At 44.7% G+C, this 26,682-nt stretch overlaps 1 protein-coding gene across 1 annotated transcript in view; it reads right to left on the bottom strand.

Annotated features, from left to right (window-relative positions):
• fstl5 (follistatin-like 5) overlaps window positions 1-26,682 on the bottom strand; it is a 146,129-nt gene that overhangs the window by 25,440 nt on the left and 94,007 nt on the right. The window contains exons 5-8 of the mRNA XM_079525439.1: window positions 21,529-21,695; window positions 14,979-15,099; window positions 7,738-7,899; window positions 6,944-7,078 (exon numbers count right to left, since the gene is read on the bottom strand). Coding sequence (XP_079381565.1) covers window positions 6,944-7,078; window positions 7,738-7,899; window positions 14,979-15,099; window positions 21,529-21,695 — 585 coding nt within the window. The remainder of the gene's footprint in view (window positions 1-6,943; window positions 7,079-7,737; window positions 7,900-14,978; window positions 15,100-21,528; window positions 21,696-26,682) is intronic.

The raw sequence follows: 26,682 nt of genomic DNA, 5'->3' as shown, positions 1-26,682 counted from the left end.
GCGCAGAAATCAGAACTTCCGGGGACCAAGCACCCACGAATGGGCACGTTCTGAGCAGCAGGTGCATATCTTTGGTCCGACATACTAACAGTCCGGGCAGGCAATACGTCTTACCCCTAACCGAGTCTTAACCGGCCACACATGTCAGAGCCACAGGTGAGTCTTAACCGGCCACTCATATGTGTCTTAACCGGCCACTCATGTGTCTTAACCGGACACGCATGTCGGAGCCATAGGTGAGTCTTAACCAGCCACGTATGTCGGACTGTTGGTATACGTCTGACTAACGTCTGCACCCCCTGAGTGGCCACATACTCCTTTATGTCCACACCTCTGCAGAAGTAGACACAAGACTAGACATAGCAGGAACAGTCTCTGTAGAATCAATGGTCCTGTGGTGTGAAGCAGATATTTATGCCAGTTTAGCAGCAGTCTGTCAGAGATGGATGGTTGCACAGGCTGCTGCCGACACCCTCTCTTTAAAAGACCTCAGCATTATCGTCGGCTCAGGTTAGTTTCAAAAACACAAAACAACAAGATGCTCGGGTGAATTTGAGAGAGAAAAAAAAAGCTCATTTTAGTGCTGACCTTCAAGTTGCCAGGTGGCAGATTTGTCTGAAGGAGCTCAGTAATCGTGTCGCTGCTGCTCACTTCCATCTATTGCTTAATAATGTATTCAGTCCTCTGTCAACAGCCTTAGACCGTCATTCTGCCTCTTGCAGTGCGTTGAGTGTAAGAAAATAGAAAGCCCATTTGCTCTGCGAGGCATAAATGTGATACTTACAGCATGAGCACAGTATAATTCTGTTTAATCTCCTCTGCTGAACAGATAGAGTTGTACTAATCCACAATGGGTTCCACAGCAGACATAACAGTAGAAGGTTGTCTGCTGTGCCACAGTGCCAGCTCTATAAGAAACATTACAAAAAAGAAACATTTAACATACCAATGCCGAATAGGATGGGTGCTGCTGGATCAAAACATAATACTAGACTTGAATAGAAAGATCGACACACCAAATAGCTCCCGTTCAAACATTTTTTTTGTATTTTCTGCTGAGAGAGACTCTCAGCAGACTCTGAGAAACAGCCTTGTGCTCCAAACATCACAGCAGGGAAATAAATCCTTCTGTTCCGCAGTGACAGATTTGGGCCACCAGCGCTCAGTGGACATTTCCATTATATTTGGTTTGTCCATTGTTGTGTAGAAGATAATGTGAAAATACAATTGATGATTTCTACTTAACCCATTCTAGGCGGGAACCCCTTTTGGTGTTCTAACCCTTCTGGACGTGAACCCCTCTTGGGGTTCTGTACAGTATGTACAGTATTAAAAAATTAATAAACTTTGATGCTATATAAATATTTGACGTTTTTCAGAAAGCTTAGGTCAGGATTTAGAGGGCTTTTTAGAATCGGCCTCAGTCCTTGTTCGTGGCGATGAACGTAGGCGGACTATGACAAATAAATATGCACACCAAATACAACTGCAGTCACAACTTCAGTACAGTCCAATCCACATTTTTTGAGATTCAGAGGCACTAATTACTTCATGCAACCTCATCCCATGACTTTGTACATTTTAACCTTCTACTCCCAAATATACAGTAATATACTTATAGCTCTCTTTGCTGAATAGTACACATAATGCGTTTGTAGCATGTGTTTTTGCGCATGTGTTTTTACAGTATGGGCTATGCTTGTGTTTAGCCATTGTAGGTGTGTGCCCGTGACGTTTGTGTGTGTTTCTGCATGTTTATTTATGTTTTCGTGATCCTGACATCTGCAATGCCACAATAACAATCTCCCTGCTGACTGACAGTGATTGCCTGGGGAGAGGTTTGGCTCCTGCAGGCAGTCGATACATGTGAATAGCTTTCAGATGAAAGTTAGCACCGCGCTCTAGCCGGCTCGCCAGCTGTGTGCACGTGCGTGCGTGCGTGCACGTGCGTGCGTGCGTGCGTGCGTGCACGTGTGTGCGTGCGTGCGTGCGTGCGTGCGTGCGTGCGTGCGTGTGTGCGTGCGTGCGTGCGTGCGTGTGTACAAGCCTCATGCACAGTCTCTGTAAACAGGGAGACGGTTAGATGGAGGTAAAAAGAATGATGGAGAGGGGGAGAGAAAGTGACATCCAGGAATATAGCAGTGCTGGTTCAGCCGTGCCTCAAGTCGCCGTGGCCCCGTTAACTGTGACAAAGGAGGCGATTGCCAGCTGTAAGCTAATTCCTTATCAGGAGAAAAACAGCAATCAAGTTCTCTGCTACACTTTTTCTCCGTTAGACAGATTTTATAATCCAGGGAGGGAGATGCACAGGTGCGCTGTGCTGGAACAGGACTCTGGTGGGATTCGATCTCACGGGACTCCTTCTTTTCCCAGGTGTTTCGCCCTGATTGTGTCTAAACGCTAACATTAAACCCATTCTGGACGGGAACCCCTTTTGGTGTTTTAAGCATTATGTTATACTTTAGCTATTGAAAAATAGCAGATCTACAAGCTCATAGTGCGGCACCGAGTGCCGCGCCACAAGCTTGTAGATCTGCTATTTTTGAAAAATTGTGAAAATGTGGCCAAATCTTTGAATATATATCCTTTCAGAGCAAACGTTTTTAACTCAAATCTTTGCTTCTGGGAGGTCCCTGGAACAACATATTTTCAGATGGGGGTCGGCAGCCAATTACATATATATTTATGGGGGTCCTTGACATGAAAATGTTTGAGAACGACTGACATAGAAACATGGGTTTTTCAGAAAACTGTCATGATTCAGAAGACATTTGTAGAATCGTCTTCAGGTCTAACTAAACCTACCCCTAACCCTAACCCTAACCTCACCGAAATTATGAAAAAAAACCCTGTTCGCCTGGGCGTAACACCTGGGAAAGAGGGAGTACCTCGATTCACGGCATCACAGGGCATGCCATTTTGAAGGTGACCATTGTAAGCTTCACTCAATATATATGAGACAGCAAGTCCACTCCATTCAACGTCCTATTTTAACATTTTGCAAAGACCACTCGCACGCGCAAATCGTGCAATTCTTTAAAACTTATAGTATTTATTTTTTACCGACAGCAGCTTCTTCTTAAAATAACAATAATACATTCTTGACTGAGGTGGTGAGCTGGTCAAGCCAGTCCTGGTCTGATATAATCTACACAGTATGGCATACATTTTTAAACTATTTCAAGTATTGGGATAATATATTTTTTTGGTGGATAGATCTCATTGAGCTGGTCATTTTGAAAGTAGCTCTCAAGTTCACACCTGTGTGAAGTAAGTGGTGCAACTCCGTGTGGGGGTCCAGACCCAGAGGAACGCACCCAGGGTGCCGGCCCGATTCCGGCGAGCCACCCCGCTTCCGAAGGGGCTGAGAAATGACAGAGTTACCGTGTGGAGGTCCCTCTACTGTACCCTCCACTGTACTGTACTGTAACTGTACTGTACTGTACTGTACTGTACTGGCACACCCGAAATCACCATATATACAGTTAATATGTGTGTGTGTTTGTGTGTGTGTTAGGTTGCGCACAGGTGGTGAAAAACAACCAAGCTGTTTTCGTGCTAAGATGCACCCAGCCACCCACCCACCCACACACACACCCACACACACAAGTGGGGTGCCCATGGGCACCCCCATGTGCTACATTGTGTTAGCACTAGTCTAGGTTGACTGCTCTGTCTGTAGCATAATTTGCATAATGCTTGCTTGCTGCCATCCTTTGTCTTTCCTTGTTAATTCACCTCAAATGTGATGCATTTCCAAACAGCACTCGTGCTATTTTCTGGCAGTTCTGAACAAAAGTCAAGCCAAATCACACTAGGGAGACAATGGAAAAACAAAGCAATCACTGTACTTTTGTCCACTCCAGAGCACCTCATAATATTGTCACTCAAAACCATTGTCTGAGGACGTGCCACTTTGCCATCAATAACACTTGTCTGTGACAGCTATTTTCAAGTGGAACAAACAAAGCAAGAGATGTGAGTGAGAGGTGTGTGTGTGTGTGTGTGTGTGTGTGTGTGTGTGTGTGTGTGTGTGTGTGTGTGTGTGTGTGTGTGTGTGTGTGTGTGTGTGTGTGTGTGTGTGTGCGTGCACGTGTGTGCGTGCATGCGTCAGTGTTTGTTTTTGTCGACTAAAACTAAGACAAAAAAAGTTCGTTGACTACCTTTTTTCACTGACGAAAACTAAATGGAAACTAAATGAAAACTAAGCTATGATGACTAAATATACTGACAATTTCGTCAACAAATAAAAACTAGACTAAAATGTTAAGAGATCCAATATAAGTGATATTACACTTGGTTGCATGCTGAAAAGCTTGCAACCAAGTGTGGGGGGGGGGTTGTAAATTGTGTGACATTTGTATGCTATTTTGGAAAAACTTTTACCATATTCATGTTGCACCAGATCTAAGGGACACATATTTAGTAAAGGCAGTGATGCACACTCAATTATCATATTGTATTTTAATAATTTATTGGAATATCTTTCCTCTCCCAAAACGTGTCACTACCGAAACAGACTTTTACCTTCGAATAAAGATACTTATTTTTTGTTTTTTATTCTCCCCTGTACAGACCATTTTTAAGAATTGATGTAGGTGGTTCCACAATGAAATACATTTAAATTGATATGTTAACATATTTTAGAAACACCTGTGTTTGTTTACGTGCTAGTAGCGCTCGTTGACTGTGTTTGTTTGCTTAGCAACCGGGTTGGGACAACGACGTCATTTGCCTTTCTACTATTTTGATTGGCTGGTGTCAAGTGTCAACCAATCGCCGAAGACTGCCGCTTAGGCAACGGCCATCCCAGAAACTGCTGCCATGGGAAGGGCTTTCAGTCTGAATAATGAAGTTAAACGAAATAAAAATTCAGTGTCAGGCTACGCACATATACTTAGAAGGCCACAATCTTTTGAGTAAATTAATATGGGTCAAATATGTATTCAGGTTCAGTCTGCAGACAACTCACAAATAGATTTACCAATATTTATTACAGAATGAGTAATGAGTGTGCATATGATTATTTGACTTGGCGTTCGGCTCTGCTGGATTTCTCCCTGCTCGGCAAGATTAAGCAACAACATAAAACATTAAGAGCAGGGAGATAGATATACAATAACCCCCCCATGGGGAGCATAAATAGCAGAGCCCACCGGTGGTGCTGGGGTGGTGGTGGGAGCAAACATCACATAACAACCAGGAACCATAGCAGAAGGAAGGCAGGAAGAGCATGCAGACTAGTGAGCTTAAGTAGCCCGCCCAATTGGTCAGCTGACTGCCACATCAGCGAATGACATGAGTGTCTTGCACACACTGAATACACCCACATAGTAATGCAGCATGTTAACCCCTTGAGTATAGTATGCGCCTTTGAGCACGGCATGAACTCCCTTGAGTGTGACTGACTGAACTAACTCTGCAAGCTACGTCTCATTTATTCCAGTCATATCAAAAAGGCAGAGCTGTGGCCTTATCGTTGCTGCCGTTCCTTTGAACTGTACTGCCGTCACAACCAGTGGAGGTCATGCCGTCAATGTGCACACAGCTTCAGAAGCTTCAAAGAAAACCACTGACTTCTGACCTTTACCAGAACGTCATTGTGTGATGCTAGACTGGCCGCATGGAATACACCACAATCTGCTGACTGTATAGCAGGGGCACAGGACAGTGCACACACACGCACACACTGACTGTAGCAGGGGCACAGGACAGACTGTAGCAGGGGCACAGGACAGACTGTAGCAGGGGCACAGGACAGTGCACACACACGCACACACTGACTGTAGCAGGGGCACAGGACAGACTGTAGCAGGGGCACAGGACAGACTGTAGCAGGGGCACAGGACATTGCACGAACACGCACACACTGTGTGAATTGACTGAAATGCTGCTGTGCGAGTGCACTTCTTTACGCACAATTAAAGGTTAAAAAGGAGGAGAACTTTATTCAACCGACATGTTTCGACCTATACGGTCTTCATCAGGGCTGAATAGAACGCCTCTGTTGGAGGATGGTACAGCAGGATGCTGTACTATTCATACAACTCCCACCCATGCATCTCCGTCTCACATTACTCATTGAAATATGATTTCATGGGAATCATAGTCATCTCTCTTTTCTTCATATGATCTACTCCACGCGTTCCACACCACCACAGGGAATGCAGTGCCCGGCCTTGATCTGGATGGTTCTGGACTCGGTTGTCCAGAACCGCCAAAAAAGGCTCTGGTCAGGCTCTGTCAGACAGTGGACCCAGGGGGCACGGTGGCACAGTCGGTAGTGCTGTCGCCTCACAGTTAGAAGGTCCTGGGTTCGATTCCCTCTGGGGGGCGTGTTCTCTCCTTCGCGTCATCAGTGCCCATACCCGAGGCGGGGTTGGCGAAAGGACCTTATGTGTGGAGTTTGCATGTTCTCCCTGTATCCCCTATGGTAGGTTCCCCCACAAAAAACATGCAGTAATCCTGGTCTCTAAACTACCTCCCCCTGGCCAACCGGGGTGCCTGATGGAGGGGAAAGGAATTGGTCGGAATAACGTGTTTCTTCCACACGCTGCGTTCGGCCAGGGAAACTATCCCCTGTCAGGTGAAAAGAAGCAGCTTGGACTCCTCATGCATAGAAGGAAGCATGAGGTCAGTCCGCTCCCCCCTCAGGCTGGCAGAGGAAGTGTAGCGGCCAGGATTACATTCACACTGGGTGAAACAAATGGGTTGCAGTGGACCCAATGAGCTATAAGTCCCCTCACCTCATATCAGCCTCTGCCTCAGCTAATTGATTGCCATGGCAAGCCCACACCTGACATTTGATTACTTAACCACTCGAGTGCTATGAAAACAGGTATTGCATACTAGGTTCCCAAATTGCATCGTTCCCAAGTAGGCCGGTGGCCGACAGGCACAGTTCTAGTTTAAATAAATATGAAGAAGCATAAGATACACATACGGGTTTTGCGTGCAGAGTCCTCCACGAACAAAGACGAGATGTCTTCATCCACGCCAGCGTCGTTTTTGGCGATGCACGTGTACGCTCCAGTGTCCTCAAAGTGCACGTTGCTGATGTGAACCTCGCTTCCATTAGCTTTGAGAAAAAGCCATGTATGCACACGCATACGAACATACACGCACACACACACACACACACACACACACACACACACACACACACACACACACACACACACGCACACGCACACGCACACACACACACACAGTTAAGTCAAACACGTTTCATGCAAAGGGAATTTCAAAGTGCTTCATATACAGAGAAGTCCTTGATTGGCCCTGATATTTCTTTGCGTGACGTATTGATCTGTGGTTTTGACCCAGGGACCACATACTGTATATCAAGGCTATACATGATGTAGAATTCTATATCATATAGTATATGGAATCAATGTCAAGAAAAGTTGAAGTTAGATGTCCTTGTTTCTTTGGCTATTTTTAAAAGTTTTTTTTAAGCTGACGTCATATTGGAAGAAGGCCTATATGCACCTGCTTTATGTAATATTTGGTTTTCCTTTTTTATGTTTTACTTTGTGTATGCAAATCATTGTTGTAAATGTACGATGATGATAGTGACGATAGTATTAGATTTTATATGGCAGTGATGGTGATGGTGATGATGATGATGATGATGATGATGATGATGATGATGATGATGATGATGATGATGATGATGATGATGATGATGATGATGATGGTGGTGGTGGTGGTGATGACTGTAAAGTGTCATTCTACCTTGCAGAGTGAGCTGTTTGGACAGCTTGGTGGCGATGTCCATGCCGTTCTTCAACCACGCCAGCTGTGGATTGGGGATGCCCTCAGCGTGACATCGGAGGCTGGCAGTAACTCCCGGCTCCCTGGCCTGGCTCTCTGGATACACCCTGATGACGGGAGGAACTGAGAGAGCGATAGAAAGAGAGAGAGAGAGAGAGAGAGGGAGAGAGAGAGAGAGACAGGAGAGGTGAATAAATGTGGCTTTCCTGTGGGAATAACTGCTGAGGTGACCTTATCCAACAAGAAGTTTTCTCTTACAGAGAATGTCGCGAGCAATGAGCTTGAACATTGCCAGCAATCAGGACAGGAGTGCCTTTCAGCATACGCTGAATTACGTTTAAATTTATGCTACCATGTTCTGTGAAGCCAAACAGATCAGCTAAATAAATAACAAAGAGACCCTCTGTTCAGAGGCTATTGATTTCACCTATAGTGGCCATTGATTTTGTGTAACCTTGGTCAGCATGGGAGATAAGAGAATCAGAGAAAACAACATGAATAGAAAGGAGCCTGTTGACTTATAGCCGTCGTCTGTTCTGCAGACTTTCCCTTGACTTTTTGTTTGTCGTTCTGGGGAATATTTTCATTGCCTTTTCTGTTCCTGCAGAAAAGCGATTTGTACGATAGAATGTGTTTGTATCAACAGACATGGCCTCGGGTGTTCATGGGTCATGCAGGACAATAATATTTGGAATGCGCGTGCTCTGACTGCATAAACCTTTGTAGACAATCCTTCAAACAAACATCGGCAAACTATTTACCCAGTATTTACCCACTTCAACAATTAACATCTGCATTGCCAGAGTAGCCTCGGCAACGCTCCGCTCTGGACCAATGGACGCTTAAGATGCTAATGCATTAGTATCTTGCTTAATAAAAGGGAATTTGTAGTGAACCCCAAGGGGAAATTACTTGACCCACAAAACTTGCTCAGAGTGAGCACATAAGGGAGCAGTTGGAGGTTAAAGCGTCTGTATAGCCATGCTATACAGAAATCATGCGATATGGAGCGTCGGCCATTGCGTTGCGACGTAGCCTGAACCAATCAAATAACCAATAAATAGTAGCGTGTATATCTCAACCACTAAAGCCACGAAAGCTCACTCAAGTAGAGACTGCGAGCGGATATAGGAGGGGTGGACGACGTCGCTGAACGGATATAGGAGGGGTGGACGACGTCGCTGAACGGATATAGGAGGGGTGGACGACGTCGCTGAACGGATATAGGAGGGGTGGACGACGTCGCTGAACGGATATAGGAGGGGTGGACGACGTCGCTGAACGGCGAGTTGTCGCTCGCGGTACGTCAGGACAGTCACAAAGAAAAACATGGATTCTAATGAGATTTCATCGTTCGCTCGCATCGCTGGCAGTAGGTTTAAAAGCCACGAAACAATCAAAATAACGCTTCGAATGAAAAGAGCTCAGATTTACCTGCACCTCAGACAATCAGATTTCATTCAGGGAGAATATGTCAGACCCACATACAGAACTACACACTCTCCCCGCTGTAATTTCCATTTACAGCGGGGAGAGCGAGTCACGCCAAAAGTCAGTTATACAACAACTTGACTGTATAGTTTAAGGTTTAAGCGGGTGAGGTGTGTGTGTCTTATCTTCTTGTTTTCATGCACTCCCTCACTCCCTCACTGGCCCAGTTTGCCGTCCTACATTTCCTGTCTCTAAAATAGACTCCAGAGGTCGGCGGTGGTGGCAGGTCAGGAGAAAAAAGATGGAGGCTCCTGTCTGTGTTTGTTTGGCAGAGGATGACTGAGACGAAGGCTTCTGCTGTGGAGAGCTGCCTTCTGTGACCGTCTGCGTTTGGAGTAAGGCGAGCAGACGATGGAGAAGGGAGCCTACAGCCATCTGGTCGCAGTGATGCTCTGCAGCCTGGAGGCCTGTGTCAGTCTGACTGCCAACTTTCAAGAGCCACAGAGAACTGTGGTGGCAGCCAGGTTACTGTAGTCATACTAAAGGAGTCATTGTAGTGACAGATGTCAACCTCTGGCAGGATAGGATGACATGTAGGCATGGAGACAACAATAGCACCTATCACGCACGCACGCACGCACGCACGCACGCACGCACGCACGCACGCACGCACGCACGCACGCACGCACGCACGTCAGTGTGGATAACTTTCTAAGAAGTCCTTCTTGTAGCATTTCAGTTCACTGCTACGGAGCAATCAAAATAAAATCCATTAAAATGATCTACATCAACCATCCAGTTGAACAACATTACAACTATTCCTAATAGATATATAAATATACATGTGAAAATACAGCTGTGTGTGTGCGTGCGTGCGTGCGTGCGTGCGTGCGTGCGTGCGTGCGTGCGTGCGTGCGTGCGTGCGTGCGTGCGTGCGTGCGTGCGTGCGTGCGTGCGTGCGTGCGTGCGTGCGTGCGTGCGTGCGTGCGTGCGTGCGTGCGTGCGTGCGTGCACGAGAGAGAGAGAGAGAGAGAGAGAGAGAGAGCTATGCATTGATAAACTCAGTCTGCAGTTTTACAAAAGTAATATGCTCTGCTCGATAAGATGGCAGGCACTTTCTGTAAAACCTCTACTTCCTCTTGCAGCTAACATTTTATTCACATTATCAGAGTCTTGGTATTATAGCGTATTAGCCAATTAGCCATTGAGATATCTATTGTGAAACACATTCTCCTCCTGCAGGACATTACATTACACTACTTCAAGGTATACGTTTCCTGTCGCTTTCTGACACCATACATGCACATCCTATGTGTACAATACGCATGTGTATACACAAAGGACATCAACAGACTTCTAGAACAGTGGTTCTCAAACTTTTTCCTGTCAAGGACCCCCGAATTGACACTTATTAGCCTGCGGCCCCCCATCAGAAAATATATATCAAGGACCCCCATATGAGAATGCATTTGGCTACGGACCCACATTTAATGGCATTTCTATCTCTGGGGCCCTGATGTAAATCAATGTTAATTTAACTCTGAGAGTGTACAAATGGACCTCTCTGGGTTACAGACCAATAAGGGTTCATTTGGGTTCCTAACTATCATTCATCTGGGGACCTCCTGTAACTCCCTCAAGGACCCCTAGGGGTCCCCGGACCCCACTTTGGGAACCACTGTTCTAGAACATACATGGGCAACTGGCAGCCCGGGGACCACATGTGGCCCCCACCTTCACTTAATGTGGCCCCCAGGTTAATATCATGATACTGATATATTATTGATTTGCAAACATGACCCGCTTTCATTAACTTAATAATTCAGGATTTCAATTTCTATTCAAATTATAGCAAAAAAAATAAAATAAAAATAAAACGTTGTTTTTGGTTCATGTTTTAGTTTGTTATTAGAGAGAAGGGAGATCCCACACGCAGCAGTTTATTAAGCTGAGTTACAACATGTCGGTCTCATGACCTTCATCAGGTATCTCTTGTTGTTATTAGAGAAAGTAAAATATGAGTGTTAAACATTTTCCATTTGCTGCATTCTTTCATTTTAACGATGTGTTGTTTTTCTTTTACAAGATTTTACGGCGATTTCTTTATTATTATTTAAGGTACGCACGCACACACGCACGCACGCACACAAGCACGCACTAGTGCTAGTCCCTTCCTAACATTTTTGTCTAGTTTTTATTTGAAAAATTTGTCATAGTTTTAGTCAACGAAATCAACACTGGGAAACCACAACCACATCTACATCTAGTCTTAAACAAATCTGTTTCCTACTTTAGCTACCGTTTAGTACAGTGCTGTTAATCGGGCTTGTTCTCAGAAATAGTCTGTTTATTTTGAGAAGTAGTTAGCAATTTGTCACCGAAACAGATTATTGTGAAGTATTAAGTATTCGGCTCTGGTTCCAAAGATTGGAGAATATAACGACTGTATGTTTGGGAACAATTACGTCTACTCTCTGTTCATTAATTCCACAATATCTAACAAACCCTGAGGCCGTATAGCAGGTTCATAACACATTAGAGACACTTCAGCCTTTAAGAGTCTTGAGAGATTCATGGCCTCCAATAATAGGAGAGCATAAAGACGAGAGAGTTACAGCAACAAGCACTCCGAGAACTCCTTTTTAATTATGTTCACCGTACAGTACACTGCATGCTTCTACAGTATACACAGAAGCCTGTGAGCACAGAGGCACCCACGCACACGCACACACACACACACACACACACACACACACACACACACACACACACACACACACACACACACACACACACACACACACACACACACACACACACGCTTCTGTCTGTATAATAATGAAGACATCTTCAACATTCTCCAACAGCTTGTTGGATTATAATTGAGACATTTTTCTTTCTCTTTTCCTCAACTGATGCTCTCTTGTGCATCTATTTGGTGTCTTATACACTTGAGGATGAATACATCTACAGACTCTAACTAAGAGAAAGTTGTCCGTGTTTCATTTCAATTTAATATCTTTAATATCTGTCCAACTCTCAGTTTATTTTATTTCTTCCTCGCTTAATTGAAATAAATGCCAACTGTGGCTGCGGCTTCAGTCTAAAATAGACTTCTTTACATAAACAAAAGTCTAACCTGATCAGAGAGTAATTTTATTCCAGACATTACACTATCGGCCTCGCCCAATCCACTCCAACTCCGTTTGCATACCGTACTATGCATTAATGAGTGCTATCAGCGTTGAAGCCTGGCCCTCGTACCTCCCGCGAGCATGGAATCCTCTTCGTGTTTGAGTAAGGACACGCTGTGATTGGCCAGTACACTTGTACAAGGACACGCTGCATTGGCCAGTGCACTTGTACAAGGACACGCTGTGATTGGCTAGTGCACTTGTGCAAGGACACACTGTGATTGGCTAGTGCACTTGTGCAAGGACACGCTGTGATTGACCAGTATCCACTTTGAGTGGCAGTCGGGGCATCTCGCCAGAACATGCTTTACTATTCCGTCCGTATCTCGTTGCAACTCAAACAGCTAAGGGAACTTTGCAACATTCGACAGGGCAACCCGAGTGCTTTAGCGCAGTGGTTCCCAAACTTTTTCATGTCAAGTACCCCAAAATTGACGCTAATTAGCCCACGGACCCCCATTTGAAAATACTAACGGGTCCATTTGGTTCCATTTGTACACTCTCTGAGTTACAGACCCATAAGGGTCCATTTGGTTCCTAACTATCTCTAATTGAGCTAGGTACCCCCTGGAACTCCCTCAAGTACCCCTAGGGGTCCTCGGACCCCACTTTGGGAACCCATGCTTTAGCTCACTCTGTGGTGTCTTTTGTGGCTCAAGTTGGCTTGAGACGCCGCCCCTCCGCCGAGGTCTAAAACTGTACGTTATCCCCTAGGAGGGGGGGCGTGACCATTTACTCATTTACACGAAGAGGATTCCATGCTCGTGTAACTCCCAGGTATGGTAATGGATATGATAATGTATGCACAAAACGTCAGTATATGAAACGCATGTTAATGATGTGTTTTGTTTCCTTCTAAACACTACATAATTTAGATGAAATGTGTTCCGATTGCCATTCAGTCAGTGTGCTCTGACTTTGCAAAGGCGTCCCGACTCCCTGCCTGAGGGGATATGGGATTGTTGCGTGAGTGGCAGATAAAAAGAGAAAAATGTCCATGGCGTAGTGCCGGAGAACATTAAGTACTGGGCTTTTTTATGTAAGGCACTGCATAATCAATGCAATATTGTGAAAAAAATAATATGGTGATACTCAGCTGTGTCTAATTTTGTTGCACGGTCTTTCATCACATTGACAAACTGACAGCTTGCGGGCATGTTGACTACTGTATAGTGTGACAGACTGTCTCCTTTGAACAAAAGTAAATAGTTACCTTTATGGACCAATTGGGGGTAAAATGCTTCAAAGGAATGTTGGTGTAACTAAGAGACTAAGAGAAAAACAAAGTTATCAAAGAATATCAACTATATGATCCATTTCTCAACATGAGTTCTACAATGACTTTCACTTCACCAGGCATTTCTTTGGTGTGGAAACGGTTTATTAATGGTCAAAGGTGTGAGCTGTGATTGATTGTGACTTTTGATTAGCCATACGGGCTGCGCGCGCACGCATTGTTGTTTGAGGCTTTGCAGATGCTTTTGGAAGCACTATAACCCTGGCCTCTTGGTGGTAAGAGCACATAAAACATCAGCTTATACATGCAGAGTGTGAAGGCCATCCCACAGTTGTGAGTGTGACTTCATCTGGAGAGAAAGAGCCTGCAGTATGTACCATAGACTGTAAAAAAAAGAAATCATACCCGTGTGAACTGAGCGGTGCAACTATATACTTTAACTGTGATAGTTACTGTATACTGTAACTGTACTGTACATTGTACTGTACTGTACGGTAAGTTCTATTGTTACCGGTAGGTATACTTTTATTGTTATAGTTGTGGTGCTCGGTTGGGATGCTCAACAGTGCCACTTTAGGTCACCCAGCGGTATTGCAGCTGTTCATACCCCAAACGGACAGACATATGGACCCAATGAATTCTGCAGATCCGTTTTGACGCCACAATTTCAGTGATTTCAAAGACACCATCTTGGAATTTCCTGCCCCGAATGCGGAACTAGAAACAAATGCTATTGGGTGGAATGAGGGTGGATCTACTCAAAGACTCAAAGACTCAAGACTTTAAACTAGTGACTGAACGCATACATTATTTATGACAATGTTTACTAAGGAAATAAAATCAAGTGTAAAGTCCAGGCAAATTCCCATCGACATAAAAAAAAGTCTTCTGCAACTATGGGGAAATAGCCACATCTCGGCCATTAATGAGAGCTGCAACATTTTCAAAGCCAATCTAAGAAGGCGTTTTGCTGGTGCTATAGGTTAATTAAAAAGTGTAGCCATTGATATGGTTGCTGAAGTTTTAAGTCACGATGAGAAGATGGTGGAGCTGGTGGAGCATTAAATCAGGTCCATTGTTGGATAACACATGCAACAAGAAGAATTGGAGGATAGAAGTTTATCAAGGGCTCTTTAATTACAATGTACTGACTCGTTTGAAGACAGCAGAAACAATTTGGGAAGGACATAATTATTAAAATAAATTATAAACCAAAAACCTCTCTTCTATTCCTGTCTCTGTCCCTCTCAGTGTGCGTGTGCGTGTGCGTGTGCGTGTGCGTGTGTGTGTGTGTGTGTGTGTGTGTGTGTGTGCGAGTGCATGCACATGTGGTCACTTACCGTTCACCTGCAATGTATGCATCTGTGAAAGTTGTTCGTATCCGTCGGCATAGCAACTATAGTTGCCCATGTGAGTGGTGGTCACCTTGGTGATATACAATGAACCATCATCTCCAAAATCCTATGAGAGAAAAACAAAGGGAGAGAGAGAGAGAGGGAGAGAGAGGGAGAGAGAGAGAGAGAGAGAGAGAGAGAGAGAGAGAGAGAGAGAGAGAGAGAGAGAGAGAGAGAGAGAGAGAGTAATGTCAGAATGACTTGTGTATTACAATTGTCCGTACACAAGCAGAGGTGATGGATTCACATTGAGCTGAATGCATAGTGCGGATGTGAATGATGAGCAAGTGAGGGAAACAGCTCAGGTAATGAAAGGACTTTGGCCATGCTCTCAAAAAATGTAATAAAAAAGAAAAAACACAACTATAGTTTAATCTAAATAAAAAGGTGAATCGTTTATGCGCCAATGGGGAAATATATTGCAGTGGAAACTTAATGAAAAATGAGGTGAGGTTAAAAAGGCCCAATGCTAGCTACCAGTACAACGACACATCAGGGCAGCAACCCACATTCCTGAACCCAAAGTGTATGTGATTGCGATACAGTAAAATATACACTTAGATACAGTGTGATAGACCTTATAGATGGAGGGCAGTAAGCATTCAAATAATTATCACGTGTACTTTTAAGAGCAAAAACATAAGAGGCAAACAAAGAAATAACTGTAATTGAAGCTGAACAGATTTGTGATGTGAGTGAAGAGCAAATGTATAAGCTCACAATTAATTCATGTTATATTCATGAAACAAATAAACACAATAAAATGAGTGCTTAACAAAAAAGAAAAGAGAGAGAGAGAAAAAAAAAAAGAACACAACAACAACAAAATCATCGATAGAAGCCACAAAGCTAATGAGTCTGCACTATAGACATATTGTTGTATTGCCAAATAGTTTGGCCGAACAACGCCTTGTTAAATAGTAAACCTATTGTTAACCTCTCTACTGAATGCACTCCAGGTGAAGTGCATTTAGAATGTCTGTGTCAACAAGGACCATGTGACCTTTCACATGCAGAGAGCAGCACTCAGGAAATGAAATGATTGTCTCTGCACCGTATTTTTGTTTTGATATTTTTCAACATCCACAGTTCCCACAAATTCAACTGATTAACTGCAACATCCTGAGTGGTAATTAACTGGAGAGTTATGGACCGTAAGGGTCCACCTCGATGGATTTTATTTTAGAATGGATTTTTGAACATATCATGTCTTTATTTTACAGAGTGTAACAGTTTGCTTTCTTTATCGGTTTTTGCTTTTAGTGGTGCCATCATGGTTCTTTGTTATGGAGCGTTCCTCTCGGGTGCATTGACTCTGACAGTTGCCAGAGTCAGCTGTCAAAACCATCTCTTCTCAAGTGTTTAGGTCACAGGGAAGAAAACACACTGTTGTCTGAGACAGAGAAGCTCTTTGAGAGACTGAAACTGGAGGGAGCCTTTTTATTATCAAACAGCTTTTAGCAGTCAAACCATGTGTTTACTGCTCAGGCCTTGGGCCTTTCTTCTCTCAGATAAACTATTGTGTGTTCAGCCAGTCTTGTGTGTGCATGTTGTTTTCTGTGGTGGTGGTGGCGGCGGCGGGGAGCAGGGGCTGGGGGTTCGATGGTGCATTGATTCCCTCAGGGCTGGGAGCATATTGTGTCACCTTTTAAATGAAACATGAAGGCGGGGTAGAAATTAAACTCGCTGGGCAGAACGAACTGCTACATACACTGTCAACGAGCTTCTCAACACGTACGCACACACCACACACGCACATGCATGCACACGCACACACACAGGCAGCAGGTGGTAAGGGCAGATTTAAAGATATAAAATGTGTTTAGGTATTTAAAGATACCTGTAGAAGATAAAGACCAATTCTCATATATTCTAATTTAATGTAGACTGCACGGACCTATCTATTATATGTGTCTATCTGTCCACTGTATGTGGGTCTCAGTAGCTTTGCGGTGCATTTCTGGTGGTGAATGTTAACAAGACAAGACAGTGAAACAACAGTCAGTCTGCTGAGCGACAGTAAGCCTACCTGAGACGGGATCTGTAGAGAAGAAAACAGTGAAACCACACATTATACAAAGCATTGTTTAGGTCTTCCAAATTAATTTCAAGCACGTTTTTATCATTTTCCCAGTTTCTATCATTTTCCCAGCACATTGCTAATTCACCAAGTCGACCACCAAGCAGTGCCGGCCCTGAGCAATTTGATGCCCTAGACAGGATTCTTGCCGGTGGCCAAAAAGAGGATCAGTGGCTGGTGAAAGTGAAAGTGTTACTGAACTAAACCAAATAATCAGTCAGAGGGGTGTGTTGTGATGCCCCAAACTTAGATTTGCCAAAACTTTCAAATTGTATATATGAGTTAGAAAAAAGAAAAAAAAAGAAGCATGCTTGGTGGGTGCCCCCCTCACCTCATGGCGCAAAAAGCAAAGCAAAGTTCTTTGTTTACCCAGGGTAAGTGGACTAAGCTCGAGATGCCTGTTTACAGCCACGCCGTGCTCATAGAACATTTCATGGTTGGGGTTCAATGCCTTGCTCAAGGGCACTTCAGCGGTGGTCATTTTAACGTGCCGGTCCGGGGATTCGAACTGGCGACCTTCCGGTATCAAGACCGCTCCGCAAACCGTTCGGCTACCGCTGCCCTAGGTAACTGCCTGCTCTGCCTATAGGGAGGGCCGGCCCTGCCACCAAGTCACCACTGTCCAATAGTGTCCATTTAACAACTACCATTAAATGCATTCAAGCAATTCCTTTGAAAACTAGCTGTGCTTATAACACCAACTGCATTCCGAAGAAAGTATACTGCAGAGAGTGTACTTCTGAGGCAAGAGATAGATTTTAAGTACCAAGCTCGAACTTCTATTGCTGTACCATTGAGAGTGTTCTGAGTTCTGACAGGTTGTATCACAGTGCGGTTTGGCAACCTGACTGTTCAGAAGAACTGCAGCCGGCTACAAAGAACTGGCACATTGGCACAGAATTACCATAACTTTATAGCATTTACATCACTGTCTCACTCGCACGCACGCTCACACACACACACACACACACACACACACACACACACACACACACACACACACACACACACACACACACACACACACACACACACACACACACACACACACACACACACACACACACACACACACACACACACACACACACACACACACACACACACACACACACAAAGGGAAAGTCTGTCTGTCTGTCTGTCTTTCTGAGTCAAGAGATAGATTTTGAGTAGCAAAGGTCTTGTGAAATTCTATTGCTGTACCATTGAGAGTGTTCTGACAGGCTGTATCACAGTGCGGTTTGGCAACCTGACTGCTCAGAATAACTGCAGACGGCTACAAAGAACTGGCACATCATTGGTCCAGAATTACCATGACTTTATAGCATTTACACTGTTCACACACACACACACACACAGGGAAAGTCTGTCTGTCTGTCTGTCTGTCTGTCTGTCTGTCTGTCTGTCTGTCTGTCTGTCTGTCTGTCTGTCTGTCTGTCTGTCTGTCTGCCTGTCTGCCTGTCTGTCTGTCTGAACAGCTTGACATAATGATGATGATGCAACACCCAGGTAACAGTCAAACCGCTGGGATTATGCTAAGCTGCTTTCTGAGGATTTAGACGGCAGCTCCACTGTGTTCTATTATATTAAACATCAGAAAAGCAGTGCAGTGGTGTATGTATTTCAGGCTGAAATGGTAAATGTATGTATTGTATTAATAATCAAAATCTACAAAGTGTCTAGTAACTAAAGTTTTCAAATAAATGTAGTGGAGTAAAAGTGCAATATTTGTATCCGAGATGTATAGTGGAGTAGAAGTAAAAGTACTAAAATTAGAAAATACTCCGGTAAAGTATTACAAATACCTCAAAATTGTACTTAAGTACAATACTTAAGTAAATGTACTTAGTTACTTTACCACCACTGGCAGTCTCACTGACTGTCTCACTGGCTTGTCTATCTTTCAACCCAGCCCCTCCCTGTATACACCTGATGACTCAACAGCGCGGGGCTGCGGTCATCAGTGATGACCCAGCCCCTCCCTGTATACACCTGATGACTCAACAGCGCGGGGCTGCGGTCATCAGTGATGACCCAGCCCCTCCCTGTATACACATGACTCAACAGCACGGGGCTGCGGTCATCAGTGATGACCCAGCCCCTCCCTGTATACACATGACTCAACAGCACGGGGCTGCGGTCATCAGTGATGACCCAGCCCCTCCCTGTATACACATGACTCAACAGCACGGGGCTGCGGTCATCAGTGATGACCCAGCCCCTCCCTGTATACACATGACTCAACAGCACGGGGCTGCGGTCATCAGTGATGACCCAGCCCCTCCCTGTATACACCTGATGACTCAACAGCGCGGGGCTGCGGTCATCAGTGATGACCCAGCCCCTCCCTGTATACACCTGATGACTCAACAGCGCGGGGCTGCGGTCATCAGTGATGATACATCAGGTGTATACACCCTGTATACACCTGATGACAGGGATTCAACTCCAAGTATGGCTCCACGTGTGTTTTTGCTGTTGTTGTCCAGTCCAAGTAGATTTCAGGGTTGACCTGCAGTCACAATATCCACATGCCACCAAACCGAAATCGTCTAATTTAAAACCCACAGACCCGAACATCGACAGAACAGCCAGTTCACTGCAGTGTTGGGAGAGGCGATGCAGGAAGATCCATTTATAGTTTTTGTTCCTAAATATGCAACAGCATGCAATGATTTCCTTTGATGGTTGGTTATGATTATGAATATGGTATTGCATAATATTGGAAGGGCTCCTTTGGGCCAAAAACTTTTGGGGCCATTGCTGTACAGCCCAATGACTTGACTGCACACATCCCGGCGTAAAGACTATAACTAAACATATGCAAATACTTTGACTGTGCACATCCCTGGGTAAACTAATGAAACAATGCATGTAAACACAGCACATACAGTACATACTGTAATCCAAACACACACTTTTGGTGCTCATATCCCAGTGTATACAGAGTAGTTACCATAAATACTAAGGGCTCCGATTTCGTCTCCGACTTTACCCGCAACGCGACCCGCAATTCAGCCGCTGCCCGAAAATTACGAATATAGGAGCTTTCTCTGTCCCTTAATGGTATTTTCGTCCAGCGTCACCCGCTATCTTTTTTGCCGACACCGGTATTTGCGCCTAGATCATGGGCGTGCTGGCACGCTTTCCCCTAAATTGCTATTTTGGTCAAACACATTTGGGAAAGCGATTCTTAAAAGCACCCGTAAGCCGTGCCAAATTACAGTAGTTTGGTAAAGAGCGGCCACCGCACGCCTCAATGGAGATGTCCAGGCACAGAAAATGGGACATATACTTGTTTGTGTATTCCAAAGGTCAAATTAGCCTTTGTGATTTTGGGGGAATAAACAATTACCTCGAGCACAGATATACAATTAGTGTAATATCACTTACAGCCAGGTATATGGGCAGAATTGCCCATAACAGTCAGTTATCCCGGCCATTGCATGTTTCCCCAACTACAACATGGGCCGCTAAAGTATAATTTAGTGGCTTTAATGGATCTCCCTTCATCTTCTGCAACACTGTGGGCTTAATTATGCATCGCACGCTCTTCTTCATCAGCAATGCCACAGTGAAGTGACCAGAGGTGACCAGAGGTGATGATGGAGACACGGTTTGGAGTGTATAATCTCTCCGATGTGTTGATTTCTAGTTCCTTTGATCTGGCTGGCTCTGTCTGGGGGCATCACCACAAGCACACTCATGGACACATGTGTATGCGCACGCACGCACGCACGCACACACGCACGCACGCACGCACGCACGCACGCACGCACGCACGCACGCACGCACACACGCACACGCACACGCACACACGCACTTTGAAAAACTATGTCCTTTGGTTCAACACCTCATCTGTATTCTGTCTCCGTCTGTGTGTTGTCCCCAGTTGACACACAGACAATCTGTACTACTGTCACACAGCACTACAGGCAACAAGCCCTTCTATCCGATAACAACACAGACACCAAACACTACAGACTACATCGCCTCCTCTCTGATAACAGCACAGGGTCAACAGCCTCTTGGATCCATGAATGCACCAATACAAAACAATAATGAGATTCTATTTTTTTTTAATAAAAACAGAAAATAAATCATTACATTTTTCCACAAAGGGTCTTTCACTGTGGTTGGTGTTTCGGGGAGTTTTAGACTTTTTAAAGCTCTTGCAGAGAAGTGAAGTTTAATGAACCTTTGCCACGCCAAGAAGACATTCTGACCGGAAGGTTATGAAGGATATTACGGACTCTCGGAGAGCAGACACTGATTATTCTGTCCACTTTTCCCTGCCACTCACAGACAGATATCTAGGACTATGACCCAAACACACTGGCAATATCTATCCATCCATTATAGACCACAACATCACCGCATCAGACACAAAGCAAGGTAATCAAAGCGGTGCCTTACATTAATGTCTTCCAGGTCCAGGCCATTGAGGAGCTGCTGGTTGCGTTTCCAACGTATGGGAGGTCTCTGCTCTCCCTGGACGGCACAGGTCAGGACGGCACTCTGACCCACGGTCACTGTGGTGACACTAAACCTCTGGTCCTCTGGAAGGGTCAGCTTCAACACTTCTGTTGAGGAGACGAAAACCAACAGAAAAGACATTCTTAAAGACATGTAAGCTTCAGTAAGAGGCTAAGAGCAGTTAGTCTGTTGTCTGAAATAACCTGATCTTTTTCTTTTATTTTTTTTCATTTCATTAAAACCTTTGTTGTGTGAAGTCTCTTGGACTCTCAGCAGTTTGTCCACATTTCAAACTGTCGATGATCTCGTTCTGCAGATTAATTCTCCTGGCGTACTGGGAACCAAGTCAACCAACACGTTTCTTTTAGGCTGAACAGTGGACAGCGGTTCATTGTTGTGTTTTGCTGTATACAGTATTACTCAAAACTTTTAGAGCACTTTGTAAAATAACAAGAAGGAATGAGGTGCAGTGTTGAAGTAAATAGCTTGGGTATAATTAATCAAACGATGCTATCACACTACACTAAACTACTACCATACATTATTACATAATACCTCTGATACTTTAGTTAAGACATTTCTGAGCACTTGGTGTGCAAGGTTTGATTTGGCAATTCATGTTTATTGCCGGAGGGATATGTTTTATTCCTCCTGTCTGATATGTACTGTATATGAATATGACTGTCTGATATGATAATTATACTTCATAATATCACAATTTAACAATGGTTTCAATTCAAAAAGCGATCTAGGCTCACAATGCATTGTGACGCACATCCCCCCCCCCCACCCCCCCTTTTCACTGTTTTCTTTACAAATTACTAAATATTGATCCCGGCATGTGTGAAACACCATTTGCTGAAAGCTGAAATACTTTTGACTTCTAGCACCCCATGCACACTCTGGGTGTTAAAAGCGTGCTAGCACTTCTGTTGTTTTCCCATTGGAAGTAACACCAAGTAGAAGCCAGCACGGCCGTGTGAAGAGAGACTGTTGTCCCTGTGGGGACTCGGCGAAGGTCAAATACAGTTTAAGATTAAAATAAATAAATAATAATAATAATAATACATATATTATGTATACAGGTTTATTATAGGATTAGATGAAACACACGTAAATTGTAAATGGTGCATTTATATAGTGCCTTTATCCAAGGCACTTCACATAGACTGTGCATTACGTTCACCCATTCACACACCGATGGCAGAGGAAACCATGCCAGACACCAACCTGCACATCAGGAGCAATTGGGGGTTCAGACTTCAGAGTCTTCCTCAAAGATACTTCGACACTGACTCTGGGGGAGCCCAGGATCGAACTGGGAACCTTCCGGTTGCCAAGCGGCCACTCTACCCCTGAACCACTGCTGCCCCACGTATTATGTAAGTTCCAAACCGTATGGACCAGTGTGGCAGAACACACAATTCACGCAATTCATTCAAATAAAAGCACCCAGAAAAGGATACAGTAGGCCTATCTAAACACTACAGCAGCAAAATTCTCTATCTACTAGTGATGCGCGGGCCGGCCCGTTGCCCGCAGGTCCCGCGGGTTAAGCGGGCGGACAGGTCAAGGTTTTCAGCACAATTATCGGGGCAGGCCTCCCCTCCCAAAAATCTACTGTCTAGTCCTCCTGCTGAAACCATCAGCTTGTTCTGTTGTTCAAGTTCATCAATGTGTTGCTTATGAAAGGACGCTTTAGCCCCTGCCTTTTTGACCATTGGAGAAAAGTGCCCTCTCCAATCTGTCATTTCACAATTTTCGACCACACAAACTTTCTGACTGACAGGAATGCGATTATGCGATCCTTAATATTAATAACAGCAAAGCAAGCAACTGCTCATTTTACTTTGATAATCAGTAATTTGGGCTACAGGGCAGACTGGTTTGGTAATTTCCTAGTGTTTAATATTAGATATTCCTCTAAATCTGGGTAGAAATGTAAAAGAAAAATAATTAATAATTCGAATTCCAGCCCCTGCCCTTCAAATTCCCTCTGCAAGTCCCTGCCCCCTCCATCCCCTCACTCTCTCTCCAAAGCAATTGAATGGACTCGACTTGCTGGGTGTTGAAAAGCCGGTCGTCAGGCTATTTTTTTGTTTTCGCAGGCCACGGGGCGGTTTGATTAATATATTGTTCTGCGGGGCGGGTTGGTGCGGGCTGGCTCCCGTGGCGGGGCGGGACGGACGGGTTTGGAAAAAAGCCGGCCCGTGCATCACTACTATCTACAGTATTGTGGGAGGAAAAGAACATGATTGATGACCCTATCTCTGGGCAGTTGTGGGGGGACACGAACCAAAATAATGAACAATGAAAATCACGCACGCACGCACCACGCACACACGCGCGCACACACACACACACACACACACACACACACACACACACACACACACACACACACACACACACACACACACACACACACACACACACACACACACACACACACACACACACACACACACACACACACACACACACACACGACTGATTAGAATACCCTGCTGTATCACTGTGCTCTGCAATAACATGGAGAACATTATTCACTCGTGAATGATAACTGCACTTCACCTCCAAGGGGCGCAGACACTCTAGAGTAGAGTGTCAAATGATCAGCACACAAGAAGAAAACTTAGGACAAAAAAAATCACACCTGTGTGAAGTGGCCGGCGCTCTTATCAACATATATCATTAATACATATACATACATCACGTTCCGTGCTCAGCCAATCAAATCATCACAAAAGTCATTCCGGCCAATCACGTTTGACGTCTTCACTTTTCTGCCCTCACTTTAATCTTCAATATGTACTGCTCAGCCAATCAAATCATCGCTATGGTGGGGTGATGATCAGCCAATCATCAGACAATGTTTGTGTTCACACAGACCCACAAAGCTGGGCATAGGAGGGGCTAGCGCCCTTCAAAAATGTAGACGAGATATTATGCATCAGCAAATGTATTTATTTTTAACCGCCCCTAAAACGTTAATTATTATTAGGACGAAACTGAGACCATAACTCAAACCTCGCAAAGGACGCATCGTATGTGTGCTACATTTTGTCTGTGGTTGAATCTGCAGCCTGGCCTCGAACTCTCCCCATATAAGGAGTGACTAATCAGTCTTCAGGTGGGACGTGTCTACACAGAGACCAGTGACCAGGGGGTCAGCTTCAGGTGGGACGTGTCTACACAGAGACCAGTGACCAGGGGGTCAGCGCGGTGCTAATGTACCTACACGCAACCTTGAGATGTGGGTCAGATGTTCTCATAGGAAGCGCCCGCCTGGAGACTGGATTTGATGTAGTGTGACTAAAGAGATTATTATGTTTAGCCGTACGCCAGCAGGAAAACATTCAGCCGGAATGCCCACAACAGTGTGCGTGTGTGTGTGTGTGTGTGTGTGTGTGTGTGTGTGTGTGTGTGTGTGTGTGTGTGTGTGTGTGTGTGTGTGTGTGTGTGTGTGTGTGTGACTGTGTACATGCACATATACAGCAGGTTAAAGGGGTGGACAATAACGCTTCCCGCATGCAGCGTCCTATGTGATGTTATGCAACGTTCCTGTGTGTGAGAGTGCTTTTTAATCTCCCTCTTGGGGTAATGAGCAGCGGTGCAAAAGGAAGCCTCAATTTGTTCTGCTCCTGGGGGCATGAAATACAAAAACCTAATGAAAACGGAGGGCCAGCAAATGGCGATAGCTCCCTGCAGCCCGGAGAATTCTCCCCACAAAGAAGGGCTTCAATTACCTTGCACCTCTGGCGGTCCTTTTAGTGGAAGCCTGTGAGAATGCATTTTAACCTTCCCATTGGATTGAATGTGTCCCCTATGATGTTGACTGTCTTTGAACTGTGAACGTGGCTAACGCAGCAGGTTTCTCTGGCATTCACACATGTAGAAGTGAAAGACTGAAATCTCTAAACCCGGAAGGTTTAATCTCTGGCTTAACAGGTTGCTCTAATAAACACGATTGAAGCTGTCAAGGGAGTGTGTCGTTGTAGCTGCACGGCACCTACAGGTCGGGCCGAGGCGGGATGTCATGGGGAGATAGCATTCGTCTGAACAGGATCTGAAGGTCCAGACAGAGGGCACTTACCTGAAATGCCCTGCATGGGATGAATCAAGTGTGGATATCTGACATGCAGGGAGATGGCGTGTTCATGAGAGGTGGCTGTTCGTGGCTATATATGGAGCATGGAGATCAGATCAGAGGATCAGAGAGAGAGAAGGATGAGGCTGGCAGGGCACTGCATCAGGCACCCGGAAACTGGCTGCGAGAACACTGACACTATGTAGGAGCCAACCCAAGGTGCAGCTATAGGAGGGGAAAGAGACGCACCACCTATACGTACAGTATAGACACACTGACTGCATGCAGAGCTCAAGACCCAGATGCTAAAAAGGAGGTACTGGATGGCAGCGATTCAGGGAGTGATAAAATTATTGGCTTAGGAATGTGACAAAGGCCTGTACGGCTGGCTTAGCCGCATGGGCACGCAGGCTGCTATAATGGCGGCTGACTGCGTGTCGCAAGTTCAACTCCCGATTTTAATGTCTCTTCCTGCAGGCCTACTGTATGTTGTTGTATAGCACAGTAGTAGCTACTTTACGGACATCACAAATTTGTATTTCAATTCTTACCTGTATGAGTAGTGACAAATAAACCTTCTCGACTATTCTTTATTCTATGTTTTCTGTATTTTTTTAGACGGTTTTTAAGGCATTAAGAGGCATTTTGGACTTGTACATACAATTTTAAGATCAAATCTATAAAAGGTGATTTAATTGACCAGATTCGCAGTCATAAAAAGGAGACAGTACTTAATTAACAACTATCTTTCATCGGCTGAAGATAAAAATGCGTTTGTTTCTGCCTCCAGGAACTCCTGCCACAACAGTACAAAGCCATCATTTTTCTATTGACCCTGAAAGAGATCATTGAACTTTCATGGGATTAAATAGATACACGAAACATATCATAACCAATTCCAAGGCAATTTGAAATCCCCTGGGACTGAGATCTTGTAACATGTTGGATCAATAAATAATGTTACATAACGTGTTATGTGTGCATGTGACAAAGACACCGTAACA

Source organism: Electrona antarctica, assembly GCF_951216825.1.
Source record: "Electrona antarctica genome assembly, chromosome: 1".
NCBI lineage: Eukaryota > Metazoa > Chordata > Actinopteri > Myctophiformes > Myctophidae > Electrona > Electrona antarctica.
This window is presented reverse-complemented; position numbering and strand designations above follow the sequence as displayed.